The sequence below is a fragment of the Labrus bergylta genome, chromosome 17 (genome assembly GCF_963930695.1).
Source record: "Labrus bergylta chromosome 17, fLabBer1.1, whole genome shotgun sequence".
Classification (NCBI taxonomy): Eukaryota; Metazoa; Chordata; class Actinopteri; order Labriformes; family Labridae; genus Labrus; species Labrus bergylta.
This window is the reverse complement of record NC_089211.1, coordinates 18,345,815-18,362,013: the sequence shown is the minus strand read 5'-3', so window position 1 is coordinate 18,362,013 and position 16,199 is coordinate 18,345,815. Positions and strand designations below refer to the sequence as shown.

Sequence of the window (16,199 nt, the reverse complement as noted above, 5' to 3'; positions counted from 1 at the left end):
TTTATCTAACAGTTTGGTTTCTTTTTTATAAACTTTGAAATCATAAATAGCAGTAGTTTTAAAGTTCCAAATAACGTTCAAACTAAACTTACCTAAAACTAAAAGTCATCACAAGAAGAAACCAACATGCCCACTGCCCAGCCATGCCGCGGTTCACGGTGGGCGTGTCAGTCGTAGGGGGCGGGGTTGTTGCCCGAGAGGAACAGCTTTACCTGCCAGCCTTTACTTGGGTTGTAAAAACCCAAGCTTCTCACGGAGCGTTTGAGAAAATCGCCCTCTGCGTCCCAATGAGTTCGTCGTTCGCTTCAGTCAGCTGAGCGCGCCTCGGCTCCGCTCGCCTGTGCCGACTCGGTGACTGTAAGAAACGCACACAAAGTCTGAGACGTCGACGAATCATGCTCGACCTCAGTGTCTTCCTTCCATGCTGAAAGACCCTGCACACGTTTCTGGGCGAGGAATCCGTGGACGACCGCAGTCAACGCGGTGTTTCTGCAGGTTTGTTTTCCAAACTCTTGTTTTGTGTCACCTTGAATTACAAACCACGCGTCATTTCGCCCGTCTGCTTGTTACCGTGCGTATAATTACATCCACCACCGCTGACATTGCGTGAACAGCTGTTTTTTTTTTTCTTCTTGCATGTGGATATTTTACAGTCGCAACGTGTAAGCTGTGGCTGCTTTAAGACACGCCTCATGAAAACATACAGACAGTGTTATTGGCTAGTTTAGCAGAGAGCTTTATCGCGAAGCTAAAGCAATGTCAATTCCAGACAGCTAATTAGTGTTTTGAGCAGGTTGACAGGCCCCCAGGTGACAAACGCCTTCTCTTCTTTAACGCGTCCGGATTTGCGCAGTTTCCTTTCCACGTTATTGTAAGGTATCTGTTTCTGATTTAACGTGAGGTTAAATTGAGTGAACCAGGCTACGCAGCAGCAATTTAAACGCGTAATAATAGCTGTCTCTGCAAATGCTCATGTGTGCACATTATACAAATGCACCTTCAGCATTAATGTGCTTTTTCTGCAAAAAAAAATAAATGTAATTACATTGGGGTAGAAGTGACCTCTCTTAAAAAAAAAAACAACAACAACAGAAGTCAACAGTTTTGCTACTTATTCCATATTAACATACATCTCTATACAACTTAGCAAGGCCACAGCACAGAGGTGATGCTTGCAGAAGTCCACACTGTTTAAGCAGTATGCAACTGGTATTAGTGGGCGGTGCAGGTGGGTGGATGCATGCAGTGGAGCTCCTGTGGGATACTTACAAGAATCATATTTGCAGTTTTAAGTACATCCCGGATTCTGACTAATCTACATAGTGGGACTGTATGCTGCTACATGCATTCATGCATTATTTGTTTTCATTAGGCCTTATTTTTCAGCTGCTACAATTAAAGGTGAAATGACATTTTGTTGCTCATCAGAAAAATCGTATCATGTTGTAGTCTGTTGATGATTTTAAAACTCGGCTCACACGTTTTTTAATGGCTAATTTTGCAGTGTGTAAATGTTTCACTGCATAGTATTTTATCGTCATCACGTAATTGTTCTTTTAGTGTGTATTGTGGTGTTGTGTTTTGTTTAACATGATCTCCTCCTCCTCCTCCTCCTCCTCCTTCTTCTTCTTCACCTTCTGGACTGTTATTTGTCTCTTTTTCTCTTGTCTATGCTTTCTTTTTTGGGTTTGTCTTATGTTTCTTTTTTTTTTGTTGCTACTGCCATTTTGGCCAGGCCTTGCTCGAAAAAGAGGTCATTTGATCTCAAGCAGTTCTTGCCTGGTAAAATAAAGGTTAAATAAAAAAAATAGTCCACTGAGTATTTCTGTCAAGTTCTGTGTGTTTTTGTGACCACAACTCTGCCCAAGCTTGAAAAACTGCTTGATCAACTGCTGAAGGATGCAAAGGACAACTCAGTTCTTCTTATGCTTTGATTTTTATTTTCTTGAAGATGGTTTTGGGTTTGATGGTTTCAATGGACGTAAACAGAATGATGGAATATGAGGGAATGGAATGGCTGTTTTTTATTTTATTTTATGAAGATGGCATATTTAATTTGTTTCCATATTTTTTTTATTACATATTACAGCCGAGCAATTGGTCGGATATAAATTCAAGCATTTGTTAAATGAAGTGAGGCTGATTGTGCACCCCCCCCCCCCCCCCCCTCCTTTTAGCAGATCCAGAGAGAGGAGCCTGTTTGCATCCCTCTGCAGGTGCAAGACAATGGAGGTGAAAATCGATCAGCAAGAAGAAGACATCACATTCAGCAACACTGACACTAATGGTAACACCACTAGGAAAAAAATGTGTAAATATATATATATATATATATATATATATATATATATATATATATATAAAATGGTCAACACAATGTAAACTGCATTAATGAATGTATTTAGTATGAAATTAACAGTCTGCGCAGTGTACAGCCATGCCATGTTAAAATTCAGTGTGAACATACATATACCTGCTAATATTTCACTCAAGGGAAGACTAAAAGAAAAAAAACAGAGCATTTCTGGCTTCTTCTACATAGCATGTGGACATGTCAGATGGTTGAGGGACACTCCTGTCCAAGATACTGCTGTTCAGGGGACCCTAGCAGATATGCCCTTATCTTAATCCAGGAAGGGTACATGGTGGTGCTGGTCTAATTCCAGGAAACATTTGGCTGCAGTAAATCAGCAACCACCATGTTTTTTTTTAAATTTGTGTCACTGTTTAACTCAGTAGTGGTTATTAATGATGATTTTATTCTAAATATTGGTGTGATTAAGCTTAAAAAAAATCCACACAATATATTTTAAGTATTTTACATCTATGTGAAAATAAATATATTATAATCTGATCATTTAACATGAGCAGACGTTAACGTTTTGTTATGTTACTTTCATGTGTTAAAAATCTGTACGACTAAAAGAATTGTGTGTATTTGTAAGCTGTGCTACTTTTAACCCCTTGCTACATTCATACCATGTGTTGGATTATTACATAATGATGTCCTGGATAACTGCAAAGGATGGACGCCTTAGCTTTCTGTTGCAAAAATAATGAATGATTTATTATTTGTCATACTTACTTAATGACTTAATACTTAATGATTAAAGGATGGCCATGATATAAATGTTGTCCTGTACTGGGGATGCCAAAGTTGGAAATAGTTGAATTCTGCAGACTGCAATAACAGGAATTATAAAAGGCATGTTTTGTTATGTAAGCTTTGTACAGAGTTATTGCCAGGCTCAGATTTGACCTCCCGTGTCTTCCTCTCAGGTAAACGGCCAGCTGAAGACATGGACGAGGAACAGGCCTTCAAACGCTCTCGCAACACAGACGAGATGGTGGAGCTGCGTGTGCTGCTTCAGAGCAAAGTAAAAAGAAGGGGGAAAAAAAAAAAAAAACACCACACAACGGGCTAAATGAGTAACCAGACAGAATCCTTTCTAAGAAAAATCATCTTTGTGCTACAGAATGCTGGTGCGGTAATCGGAAAGGGGGGAAAGAACATAAAAGCTCTACGCACAGACGTAAGTAAACAGACAAGTTCGGAAAATACTTTGTTGGGATATTTTGCAAATTCCTCGAACCCTCCTATCAATTAAATTTTCACTCAGACACGCTAAGATTTCTTGTCAGAAAGGTTTGACGTTTGATATTTAAAATGGACGTATACACTATGTCAGAGATTCTTGTTATATAACAATTCGATAAAGTTGTCTCATATGGACAGTTGAGGGAGAGCGTGTCAGATAGAAGTGTTTGACTTTTGAGTTTCAGCCTGGTTCCAGTTTGACCTTGAAGTGACGACAGATGTCTGAAAGCCAGAGTGGATTTAATCTCTTTTTCAGTAGCGCTCCACACTGTTTAAATACTTGTGTTTGTCCAGGTCACAATTCTTGTTCTTCTTCACTTAGCAGAGTTCACTCATTTCACTTTTCGGTCACAGTTTAGCGTGTATTCAATTAAAAATGTATTCCTTCTCCCCCTCTTCCCTTCTTTTGTACTTTTGTTTTGTTTTTATTTTTGGCCACCTTCCTCCGTTCCCCATGTACTGGATCAACTTGCCTCTCCTGCGTTGGCCCAACCTCTGCCCGCCCCTGAACGCCCGCCCGCCCCGCCCCGCTGCCCACCTGACACTCCCGGTTGGCCCCGCCCATAAACCGTGCCCCTCCTTAAATGGGCACCTAACTTGACATCTTGTGATTGAATGCCCCCGCCCAATGCCAACCTCCTCCACCACAACCACCACCACCAACACAACCACCACCACCTCCACAACCTCGGCCCATGCAGTACAATGCGAGTGTATCTGTCCCAGACAGCAGTGGCCCAGAGCGGTATGTCCCACCAGTTATTGCCCTACTGCCTGATTAGAACAGTGAAACTCATGTCTTTGATAACCTGCCTTCTGTTTCATTTTAACATTTTTATACATATATGACAGTAAACTCCCCTTCCTCCCCCAAACACCCCCGTCCTCCATCTGTAAGAGACATGTTTTGTTCCCCTTGATTTTTATGTCCATTTAAAGCATCTCCATTGAGTTGGAATTTTTGTCTTTATAGTTTATTATCCATGATAGGAAATCACTGAGTAAAAGAACTGCACCTGACACTTTCAACCTGTATCAGATATATGAAATCATGTTGGACATGTAAGATGCAACACTACCTGTGTTCTGCACAGAAAAATACTTTTTGACTCCTTTCTTTACAGTTAGTGTATTTTTAACTAGACATCTTGAGTTGTCTCGATGAAGCTCTTTAGTTGGCTCGTGAGCTTAATTAAGTGGAAGCTCAGTTCACAGATACCGAAGTCTCTTCAGGAGCGATAGAGAGACGCCTGCTTTTCAACAGGAAACTATCATCAGGTTTGTTTTTACAATTTAAGCTGTTTTCACCCAAGCATTCCTGAAATCTTCCAGACTCGCTTTTTTTTTTCACATTTGTAACTTGCAGCTCAAAGTTTTCCTCGTGAGGCGGTAGGGAGGGATGGGGGGGGGGGGGATGGTTGATGTCTCTCAGGAGGCAAGCCATGATGTAAATATGATGCTGCAGAAACCCCAGAAGTGACACAGTCTGAAACTATACTGACAGTTTCATGCCTTTTATATCAATTTCTACATGTAATTGGAGTTATTAACAGTATCAACAAAGAAGTGTAAGACAACATACGGGTGAGCAGAAAAGGTTATGAACAAGGTCGCTCACATGGCACAAGCATCGCTCGTCAACTCCTGCTGCGTTCACACATCAGTTCACTTCGACAAACCAACTCCCCTTTTTTTTTTTACCAGAGGGCTGAAAGGAACACGTCTGGGTTAGGTTGGGACAAAAATGTGGTGGGTTTGCATTTTGTGCGTGCATGCAAACAGCTTAAGTTACCTGATTTGGTTGTTTTTGAGAGCAGCAGACCTCTGTGTTGGTTTAGCTGACGGTTAAACCTCATGAAAAATAAACACTGGAGGAATCCTAATGTTAACCTCAAACTTAGAAACAATCTAGCAGCAGCAGCTCAGCTCTTGCTGTCCTTACCTTTATTCAGCGTCCAACAGTGAGTGTTGGAGAAAAAGATACTTTTAACTTGAAACTGCTCCATTCAATGTTTTAGTACTTTTAATCACCAAAACATGTTTACCTTGGAGTGTAGGAGACCTCCCTAGATGATTCGGCTTATCGATTACCTCTTAACTAACACTGAAGAGTCATGTTAAGAATCTTTGAAAGTGAGTCAATTCTCAACTCTCCCCGACTGTAATTGGAATCATCAACTTTAAGGGTACAGCCCTTTCATGGTTAGAAACACAGCTGTTGGATGTAACGATTCCTTTGCTGTGATGTTTAATATCACAATGAAACTGAAAGAAAGTAGACTTCTTTTTTCCTCGCTCTGTCTTCTTTGGCCCTCTGGGTCCCCCTTCCTCCACCTTCCTCCACCTCTCCCCACACAGTTTTCAGCATCACTGTCCATGATTTCTGACAGAGCACTGGCTCCTGTTTTTGAGGCTCCACCTCCCTCCTCAGTGTGCCACCCATTGATGTCGTCTCTTTTTATTTAATTGTGCTGCATCCCTTCTTTTGAATTTCTCTCAGGCCACATCCGATCAGAGCCGCCTGCTAAAGCTTTCATAACTGTCCCCCAATCTCACCCCCCCCCCGACCCCTCCACCCCCTGCTCCTGTCCTGTGCCACAAAGTAGTTGGTAACCACTCACATTTCCTCCCCCGACTCAACCCCTCTGCTCTGTTACTCCTCTCTCTTCTCGCCCACCTCGTCTCCTCCTCCTCACCTCCGCCCCAAAGCGCTCCCCTCCCCTCCCCAACCCCCCCTCCCTATCTTCCCTAAACCTCAGGTCACAATGAAAAGGTGTGCTGGGGGCCCAGTTGTTGTGTTTGAGTTACGTCCCTCTTCCCCAGCTTGCTGGTAGTGGGATGGGAAGATCTCTCTCTCTCTCTTTGTCACACCCCCTTCCCCAAGTCTGTGTGGCCTGTCTCACGTTAGTTTCAGCCTTTAAAGCTGCCCATCCTCCAAAGACTGTCACTTTGAAAACGACTTTAGATTGAGTGCATGCCAGCTGCTTTAGTAATGACTTTGTTGTTGAGAGAATTGTAATTTGGCACAAGTAGAAGACTTATTACTTTCTTTCTGCGTAAAAAATCTCGGCAAGTGTTTTCTGGACGTCTTCAAACATTTGTGATCAGGTTTTGCATTTTGGTTAAATTACTCTCTGTGTTGTAATATCATGCTTCCTCTTTTGCCAAAATGGTCTCCGCCAGGATCCTGAGTGTGAACGCTAGCATTGACACAATCGGAGAGATTCTGCTGAAAATCATTCCAACGTTAGAGGAGGTAAGCTGTGTTATAAAAAAAACAGCAGTGTACATGCACATTGGCAAGATATGGAGATTGATTAAACCCTGGGAACATACATTAGATGATCTTGATATTTGGTGTGGCTTTGCTTAGCTTTGGTGTATTTCCCCTATATATTATTTTATACATGTTATGTTATCTGCATACAGTAGGATGTCCCATGCCGTTTTCCTTTAGCATCATCAAGTGTTCAATTCCAGAAAAGTTCTCTTTTAGTCAACAATGGGACGAGCTTCAGGCCCTACTGCTCTAACTTCTACTGCTTTGTGTTTCTGTAGTACCAGCATTACAGTGGAATAGATTTTGACAGTGAGCTTCGCCTGCTGATCCATCAAAGTTTGGCAGGGGGCATCATTGGGGTAAAAGGTGCAAAGATAAAGGAGCTGAGAGAGGTAGGGCAGTCACTTTGTTTTTTCTTGTATTTTAGGAGTTGCAGTATTGAAAGGATGCGTTAAAAGTTTTTTTTTTCTCTGATGTTATTGGCTAATTCTGCAGCTAACGCTATCAGAGGATTGCCTGGATTTAAGGTTTTTTAACGTGTTATCATGTTTTGATGCCCCAGAACACCCAGACAACCATCAAGCTGTTCCAGGAGTGCTGTCCTCACTCCACTGACAGAGTGGTGTTGGTGGGAGGAAAACCAGAACGTGTCGTTGAATGTATCAAAGTTATCCTGGAGCTGGTGTCAGAGGCGAGATTATTTCTCATCAGTCTGTTGCGAAAATGTTGAACAAGTGAAAGTTTTTCAGCTTTACTTCAAAACAGAGAGCAGTCTTTTGTAATATCAACTCTTTAAATCTCTTCTCTTCGATTCAACAGGCTCCCATCAAAGGTCGCACCCAACCTTATGACCCGAATTTCTACGATGAGACGTACGATTACGGCGGCTTCACCATGTTGTTCGAGGAGAGAGGCAGACGACCCATGGGGGGCTTCCCCATCCGTGTGCGGGGTGGCTTTGAGCGCATGCCCCCCCCTGTTCGTGGCAACCGACCCATGCTTCCTTCAAGAAGGGACTACGACGACATAAGCCCCCGTCGTGGTCCTCCGCCGCCGCTGAGCAGAGGCGGGCGAGGAGGCAGCCGAGCACGTAACCTGCCTCTCCCCCCGCCACCGCCGCCAAGAGGAGGGTGAGGAGGACCCCTATTGCAGGGGGAAGCTTTCACAACTAAACCGTTTACAGTTTTTTTATTTTTTATTTAATAAAAAAAGTTTTTATAAGTTAAAACCTGTTATTGTTCATGGCATAAGGGTGCGCTCACACCAGGCAATCTGTACTGCGCCCAGTCATGTTTGACCCCCAAAGTCCAGTTTGTTTGTCCAGTGTGAGTTCTCCGTACCGTGCTCAAGCAAGGTAGACTTATTTTCCCTGGCATGGTGTGAAGATGTGGACTTTGGCACGGTACGGTTTCTCATGCACAGAGGCTATAGTCCTCCAAGTGGGCGGCCTGGGTTTAAATCCGACCCTTGGCTCCTTTCTCGCATGGCATTCAACACTCTCTCTCTCTTTCTACCCAATTTCTGACTCTATCCACTGTCCTATCACTAAATAAAAAAGGCACCAAAAGCCAAATAATAAGCCTTTAGAAGCTGATCTGAAGCAAGTGACACAACGGCCAAAAATAAACCGAACCCATCTCTTTTTTTTTTTTATACGTGTGTCACTTTAATGTTCAAATGTTTATATTTATAAATGAATCAATTTGCCTCACAGTGCTCATCATTAATTTTCACAAACTAAACCAGAGCTCACGTGAAATCTATCAACTGAATGTGTCAACGCTTTCTCCCTGTCTGTCTTTGATTCCAGGGGAGACCGCTTCTCACATGGCAGCTATCACAGCAGCCTGGACGACAGACCAAGGTGATCACGGGGCAGGATCATCATTAGATTAGTTTATTTCAAAAAGCAGAGCAGTGTGTGATACGTCAGGATCAGAAAGTCTCACCCAGCAGCCTGATCACAGGATGTCAGTAGAGTCTGCATGTCTTTCAGTCATTAAAGCTTAGTGTTTAAATAGAATAAATGCTTCTTGCCATCTTGCACCAAATTTCAACATTGTGATCATAAAAATACACAAGAATTAAACACTGCATAAAAATAAGCAGTTGCTAGATTATAAATGTGGACTCTTTGGAAACAAAAAAAAGTAGTGTTGCCTGTTTTGACAGTTATTGCACATGGACACTTTGCACATCTATTCTTGCACATCTATTATTGCACTATTTTCTCATCGGTATTATTGTACTTTACGTGATTGCACTATTTTTGCTTCTTGTTATAGTACTGTGAGGTAGTTTACTGTCCATCAATAGGTTAGGTGGGGGCTCTTTCCCCCCAATACAAATCTTAAGAGTCACCTGCTGCATACTGTAGTGTCTAAAGTCATCCACAGTATAGAAGCTATATTAATGCATATGTTTCTGGTCCATAGTGATAGAAGAGGCAGAGGAGGAGACCGTTACGACAGCATGGTGAGTGTGGTCTGTTTACCCGTGTAGTGCTGCTGCTGCTGCTTCATGTCTGTAGCTTCCTGGTCTTGCATCCGTGGCGTTTGTGGATTATTTTTCATGATTGGACTTCCTTATGTCTGAGTGTAGTACAAGCACGGAGACATGAACACTGTGCTGCTTTCTCACTGTTTATGCACACTGATCTAGGTGCCTGTTGTTGCCTGGCAACAGTTGTCTCCTTGGTTACCACAGAGCAGCTGAGTACGTAGTTCAGAGATCCACCCGGCTAGCAAATGAACTTGAGTTGAAACCAAAGCAAGTCCTGAACAGGTTCCCTTCAGGTCTGAGCTGCAAGTGGAAAAAAAAAAAAGGCAAACAATAAAACTGAAAAGATAAAAAAAAAATTAATTAAGATTTAAGGAACACGTGTTGTACTGAAGAAGAAAACCCCAGACTTCTTTCTTAAATGCAAATTAATTTTCATCCGTGGGAGCTTTAAAAGTTCACAAATTAAAGTCTGACTAGAAGATACGTTTAAGGAAAGGATTAGCTTACTGATTTTCTTTCTACTTAAATAAGAACCTAATAAGTGTTACAAAAAGAAAAACGTAGCTTTGTTTCGCCAAAGATGCTGGGAAGATTCCTCTGAGAGCTTCCACTATATTTCTTAACAGCATCATGCAGTCGCTTCACGTTTGTCGGCTCAGTTTTATCCTACAAATCTTCAGCTCCCCCCACGTCCGAAAGGTGCTCTATTGGATTGAGATCTAGTTACATGGGATGCCATTATAGTACTCTGAACTCAAGCTGATGTTGGCTGAAGCAGCTTTTAGAGGATATGAGAGGTATTTCTGTTGGAAGTGGCCATCAGAAGACGGGGAGTCTGGGGCCAGACATGGATGCATTTGAACAACAACAACAACAACACTCGGTTAGACTGTAGCATGTTAATGATGCTAAATGTTAAAGAGACGACGGGTATAACTGTAACTAATCGCCTGCTTGACCCATAGAGACATTACATGACTTACACATAAAATCTTGTTTTGCATACAAAATTCTGATCCTTGTAGTGTCAGCATGACGAAGCAGGAATGTATTTGGGTCAAACTGAAAAAACTCTGGTACTGTCAAGGTATCCAAAACACTTTCATTATTATTATTGTTTTAAGATCGGCCTTTGACTTTTACGAGATAGTACAGCTAAAGAGAGACAGGACAGACACATCAAAGGACTATGGGAGGGAGTTGAACCTGCGGCTGATGTGTGGAGCCTCTGTACGTGCGGTGTCTGCTCTACCAACACAGCTAAACAAGCCCTAACACTCCTGCATTATTAAAGTGAGAGCTGTTCAAGTGTCTGTAATCCATCAACACATTATCAAGACATACTTAGCTGCTTAAAAGGCGTATCGTTTTTTGCTCTTGGTCTGTTCCTTTTCTTTTAAATGCATCATTTGAAATATATACAGACTAAACTGTCGTAGTGTACGGCTGTTCTCAGAGCTCTTCCGGTTGTTTCAGTGGCCTGCAGGCCTCAGATCTCAAACCAATAATGTCCTTTTCAGATAGAGTGGAATGGGATATTTGAAGCATGAATGTCACTGAAATATGTGCAGAGAATGCTTAATGCCGCGGAGTCAGCGCAGACTCGCATCCTTGTGGAATATTCCCAGCATCATGCTGAATCCATGCCTCAGAGAAATCACACTGTTCTTGAAACAAAAAAAGGATCCAGTACCAGCCAGGATATTTGTGTTATATATATATTTATATATATATATATATATATATATAAAAAAAAAACACAAATATCCTATTATGTATTGAGTAGTTACCAAGTGTGTGGTCTGTTATTATGTCACTAATAGAGTTTCATTTTTTTTCTTCTTCAATCTATCCTGGCATTCAGAGTGGAGGCGGATATGGTGAGTGTTGACATTTATGGGAATCCAGCACAGATTTAAAGTTTTAACTGTTTAACTGTAATTTTACATACTACTCTAGTTTTACACACTATTGAGAGACATGCTGCTCACACACATGCACAAACAGGACCTGTGCACATGCATTAGTGGAGAGATGTCAGAGTGGGGCTGCTTCACAGGAAGCACACCAGAGAGCTGTTGGGGGTTCGGTGGTTCAAGGGCACCTTGGCACCTCGGGAAGTGGCCTGGCACCTCTCCAGTTGCCAGACCAACTTCCATATTTCGGTCAGCACCGGGACTTGATCTGGAGACCCTCTGATTCCCAACCCAAGTCCCTACAGACGGAGCTACTGCCACCCCACTTTAAGTCACTCCATTCAGCAATTATTTTCTATAGGGCAATTCATTACTGCAGGTTTTGTTATTGGTGTTCAGGTCCAAGGTTAGTTCATACACTCATACAGTGTCCTGGCAATCAGGCACCTTTATACAAGCTAATGCAGTTCAACATCTCTGCCACAACGTCTTTCTCGATCAAGGTCACACGCTTCAGTTTTAGTTTAAATTGACAGAAAAGCTTACATGTTTTCAACCTAATGTTTGTAACTGCGGCCATACTTTTATCCTGGACTTCAAATGTTGAGGTTTTTTTTTTTCCTCTAGTCACATGGCATTACATTGAACAGCTGTTCTAAATTAGTATATTCTCTAAATCACTTTATAAGGAAACAAAATCAGGAAAGGAAAATTATCAATTTAATAGCAAAAAATAAATATCCCTCTTTAAGCAGAGGGACTTTGTGGTTAAAGTTTGGATTTCAGGGCCGTACTATTAGTTAATTATTGAACATTCACATGCATTACAGTCTGTAGCTTAATCATTTTGTTTGCCCTTTAAGCTGTTTTAAAATCGGCTGACACCAGGGTGTTCATCAGTGAATTCATATTTGCTTTAACAAAAAACATATTCTTTGTCGTTCAACTCGTTTGTCTGCTTGGGGTTTTACTGTGTAACTGGTTTTTCTATCACACTACCTCTTGTCTTTGTCCTTGTGGTGTGTTTTTTACTTTTCACTCTCTTGTTTCCTTTCCCATGATTCTCTCAAAGACAACAATTCTTCCTGGGACCACTTTCAGTCTGGTGAGTGGCAATAGATTGTAAGAGTCCAGTGTCTTGTTTCCTAACCTAAAGGGATTGTTTCGTCTTGCTCGCTGCTTCTGTTACAGACAAATTCACCTTAAATGCTCTTTCTCACCTCTTGTTGTAGGCGGTAGAGGCTCGTACAGCGATATTGGAGGCCCAGTCATCACAACACAAGTCACCATCCCAAAAGATGTAAGCATGCCATCAAATCTTCCAGAAAAGTCTAAAAAAAATTGTTAAATATTGCAGAAAATAATGTAAGAGAAGAAATGTCCCCCTAACATCGATGTCCAGTTGACGTGTGTGTGTGTGTGTGTGTGTGTGTGTTTGTGTGTTTGTCCTGCAGCTTGCTGGCTCCATCATCGGTAAGGGAGGCCAGAGGATCAAGCAGATCCGCCACGAGTCCGGTGCATCCATCAAGATTGATGAACCACTAGAGGGCTCTGAGGACCGCATCATCACCATCACAGGAACACAGGACCAGATCCAGAATGCCCAGTACCTGCTGCAGAACAGGCACGTGCTCCTGTGATTCCCTCCTCTCATTGTGCAGTGTGCTCCCCTCTGAGGCCTGCATGATCATGCACCGCTGCATGGACATTTTTTTTAATTTTTTTTTTTTATATATATGTCGTCTCAAATGTGAGTAAACTCTCTCAGCCCAGCAAGGAGAAACGTAATTCAGACTTCATTATAAAAGACATAAAACATATCATGAGTTTGTTATTTTGTTTGTTTTACAGCATTTATCTGAACATCAGTTATAAAAGTGTGAACATCCTAAAGGTTTCAGCCTGTGTAGACCTAAACATGGTTGTTTAAACAGTGATGAGCAGAATGTGATTTAGCTGCTTTTCTAATATAATTTGACTCCTTTTGATCAATTAAAACATTTGATGATTTTAGTTTTTCAATTTCCCAACTAGAAACCGTTTTCACTTTAACTGTACAGATTCATTTTTCACCATTTTCTCCCCTCATTGATGAAACAGGCAAAAATGTATCAGTACAGGTTACAGTGGTTATTGCGTGTGCCCGATGTAAAGTGGCTATAGTCCTCCAAGCGGGCGCCTCGGGTTCGAATCTGACCTGCGGCTCCCACTCTCTCTCTGATTTCTCTATCCACTGTCCTGTCTCTACAATAAAGGCCCAAAAAGCCCCCCCCCCCCCCAAAAAAAAGCATCAGTTGACATATTGATAATAACATTAAATATTAGCTACAGCCCTAACATTAATGAAATTAACTGCAAACATTCAACTTAAAAAAAACAGTGTTTTACTGCCCCACTTTCATGTTCAATTTGTCCTCACTATGCCGGAACATTAGTGTTTTGTTTTTTTTCTTCCACCAGTATTTCATCTTTAAAAGCTTTTCACTGTGCACACACACGTCCTCTCTGCCCCCATCACTAAATGGCTAAGCTGGTCTCAGCAGTCGTATTGCTGCTCGCAGACAAAATGTGTCCTCAGCCTTGACCTTGGCAGACTTTTTTTTTACATAACTCACAGTTGTGCTCCACATGAAAAATGTCCCAGTTTGCAGCTCCCAGCATTACCAGCTCATGACCCATGTCATGGTCCTGTTGAAATACATATTCTTAATGTTTTGAAACGCCCCTCCCTTACCTTTTGATCTGTCTCTTATTTCAGTGTGAGGCAGTACTCTGGGCGCTTCTTCTGAGGAGGTGGAAGTAATGGAGAAGATTGAAGCCATGCTGCCAAACTGTTTGCTCCCTCTAATCAGAGCCTACATTCCTCCGCTTTGGGTCGATGTGCCCCCCTCCCCAACATATCAAAAAAAAAAAAAAAGTACATCTATAAAGAGCAATTTTCATTCTTACGGAGTTTTTAAAGAGAGGTCTTAAGCTGCCAAAACTCGAACAAGGATTCAACATCATCTTTCTGTGCTGGTGTACTCATTTTTTAGGACATTCTCGTACCGAGTCAACTCATCGGTGTGATCCCTTTTAATGTCGTGAGCTCTGGCCCTTTATCTTCAGTATTTCAGATCAGCATGCAGAATGTAATCGTTTTGTAAGGAACTCTGTGATTTTACCTTCTTTTTTTTTCTTCCTTATAGTTAAAGCACACTCTTCAAATGAAGATGCATGCTCTCTGAGTGGTAAAGGTTTGGCAAGTGCAGAAGGTCATGCTTGCAATATTTTTTGTTCTTGAGGTCTAGAGTTTATTATGTTATAACATCAAGATAATGCAGCTTATTTTCTTGTGATAACTGGTAAGTTTACCTTTTTAAAAAAAAAAAAAGGTTACAAGATTTTCTGACAAAAAATCATAAACTGAGTTTGTCATTTGGAGGAAGTTCTTTAACTGGATAAAGTTTTATTTAAAGGCAGGGTAATAAGTTAGCGCTTTTCATGTTGACGTATTCAAAATAAGCTTATCTTCAAAACAACAACATTGGTTTGATTATCTGAAGATAACTAGTTAATTATATCTATCTTATGTACGCTTCTCTTTCTATGGTAATAGGTTCATCACCGTAACAACGCATCACTGAAAAATTATTGTTGGAATCTCAAAAAGTTTTTTGCTTCTTTATCTTTAAATGAAAGGCATGTTTTTTTTAATGATGTCAGTAAACCACATCATCTCCAGAAAACAAAAGGGTCGTGTTCAGGATTTATCAAAAGAAAAAAAAAAAATATTTTCTTGAGACCAAAAGTTGAAAACTGTTAAATTTTCAACATAGCCTGATTTCTTTTAGTAACAAGATAAGCATTAAGTAACAGAGATCACAAGTTATTTCTTACTTTATGTCAAGTTGACAGGTTTCCTTTCTGCTTGCAATAAGGTCATTGAACTTTTGATCTCAAGAAAAAAACAAACTAGAGATAAATAATCACCTCATCACTTTTGTTATCTGGTGATCAAGCGGTGATCATTTCTTTATCTCTAAAATAAAAAGAAAAAAAGATTTTTATTTTTTTTTCCATGTGATAGTGGAGTAATTTATCTTGTTCGAATACATGATTCAATATTAGATTACACGTCTTCTTGAGGGAAAATTAATTTTGTTGAGAAACAAAACTAATACCAGATGATTTATGGCATGAAAAAAAAATTGCAAGCAAATCCGTTCTCAGCTTTTTTATTAAATAACACATTTAAGGGATGTAAATGTATACATGACAACCAACATCCCTTTTCACCTTTTGTTTTTTTTAGGCTTCAATGGAGTAGTTTGACATTTTGGGAAATATGAAAAACCCCCTCTGAAGGTCACTACCTCTTTTTTTTTTTTTTTTTTTTAAAGACAGAAAAGGTGTAATCTTCTTGTTTGGGTAGCCAGCCAACTCCCTACCAGAAATTCAATAAACCTATTTCTGAAAACACAATTCTTTTGCTTCAAGTTTGAGTCAATGTGCCATTGTAGTATAGCAAAATCACAATGTTAGGGTTCTTTGTATTTCATTGAAACACAATCCATTGTATGAAGTGTGTGTGTGTGTGTGTGTATATTTATATAGAAACAGTCATTTCATGATACAACATACTGCGTTTTTAAAGACAGTGTTAATCTTTCATTTTAATGCTGTTTGATTTCTTTTTTTTTCCACTCATTTTTTGTTGATTTGTTGATTGAATTTGGTCAGTTTGTAACTTTTTCCTCTATAAAGGGCTGTTATCTGAAGATGCAGCTTGACGTGAGGAGTGTGCAGCTTTGGGAGTCCATGTGATATTTCCTCTCTGTTCATATTTGTACCTCAGTGTCTTGATATCTGTACTTACCTGCAGGTGTTGAGTAAATAAAGTCATCGTTCTCAATGTCTGTGC

At 40.7% G+C, this 16,199-nt stretch overlaps 1 protein-coding gene across 4 annotated transcripts; it reads left to right on the top strand.

The window, feature by feature from the left end:
• Positions 1-216: 216 nt before the first annotated feature.
• Positions 217-16,190, top strand: hnrpkl (heterogeneous nuclear ribonucleoprotein K, like). Of its 4 annotated transcripts, none has more exons than XM_020651520.3 (16): positions 217-495; positions 2,181-2,287; positions 3,280-3,377; positions 3,477-3,533; positions 4,300-4,343; positions 6,782-6,854; positions 7,157-7,270; positions 7,441-7,569; positions 7,698-8,008; positions 8,689-8,742; positions 9,314-9,353; positions 11,245-11,260; positions 12,369-12,401; positions 12,529-12,596; positions 12,751-12,920; positions 14,055-16,190. In XM_020651520.3, exons 1-16 carry the CDS (start codon positions 422-424, stop codon positions 14,083-14,085), a joined length of 1,419 nt encoding a protein of 472 aa, XP_020507176.2. In that variant the 5' UTR covers positions 217-421; the 3' UTR covers positions 14,086-16,190. The 4 variants fall into 4 exon arrangements, with proteins under 4 accessions (XP_020507176.2, XP_065821705.1, XP_020507175.2 ...); XM_020651519.3 differs by having other exon boundaries at positions 218-495; positions 2,178-2,287; XM_065965632.1 differs by lacking the exon at positions 217-495 and adding an exon at positions 855-876 and having other exon boundaries at positions 2,178-2,287.
• The last annotated feature ends 9 nt before the right edge of the window (positions 16,191-16,199 follow it).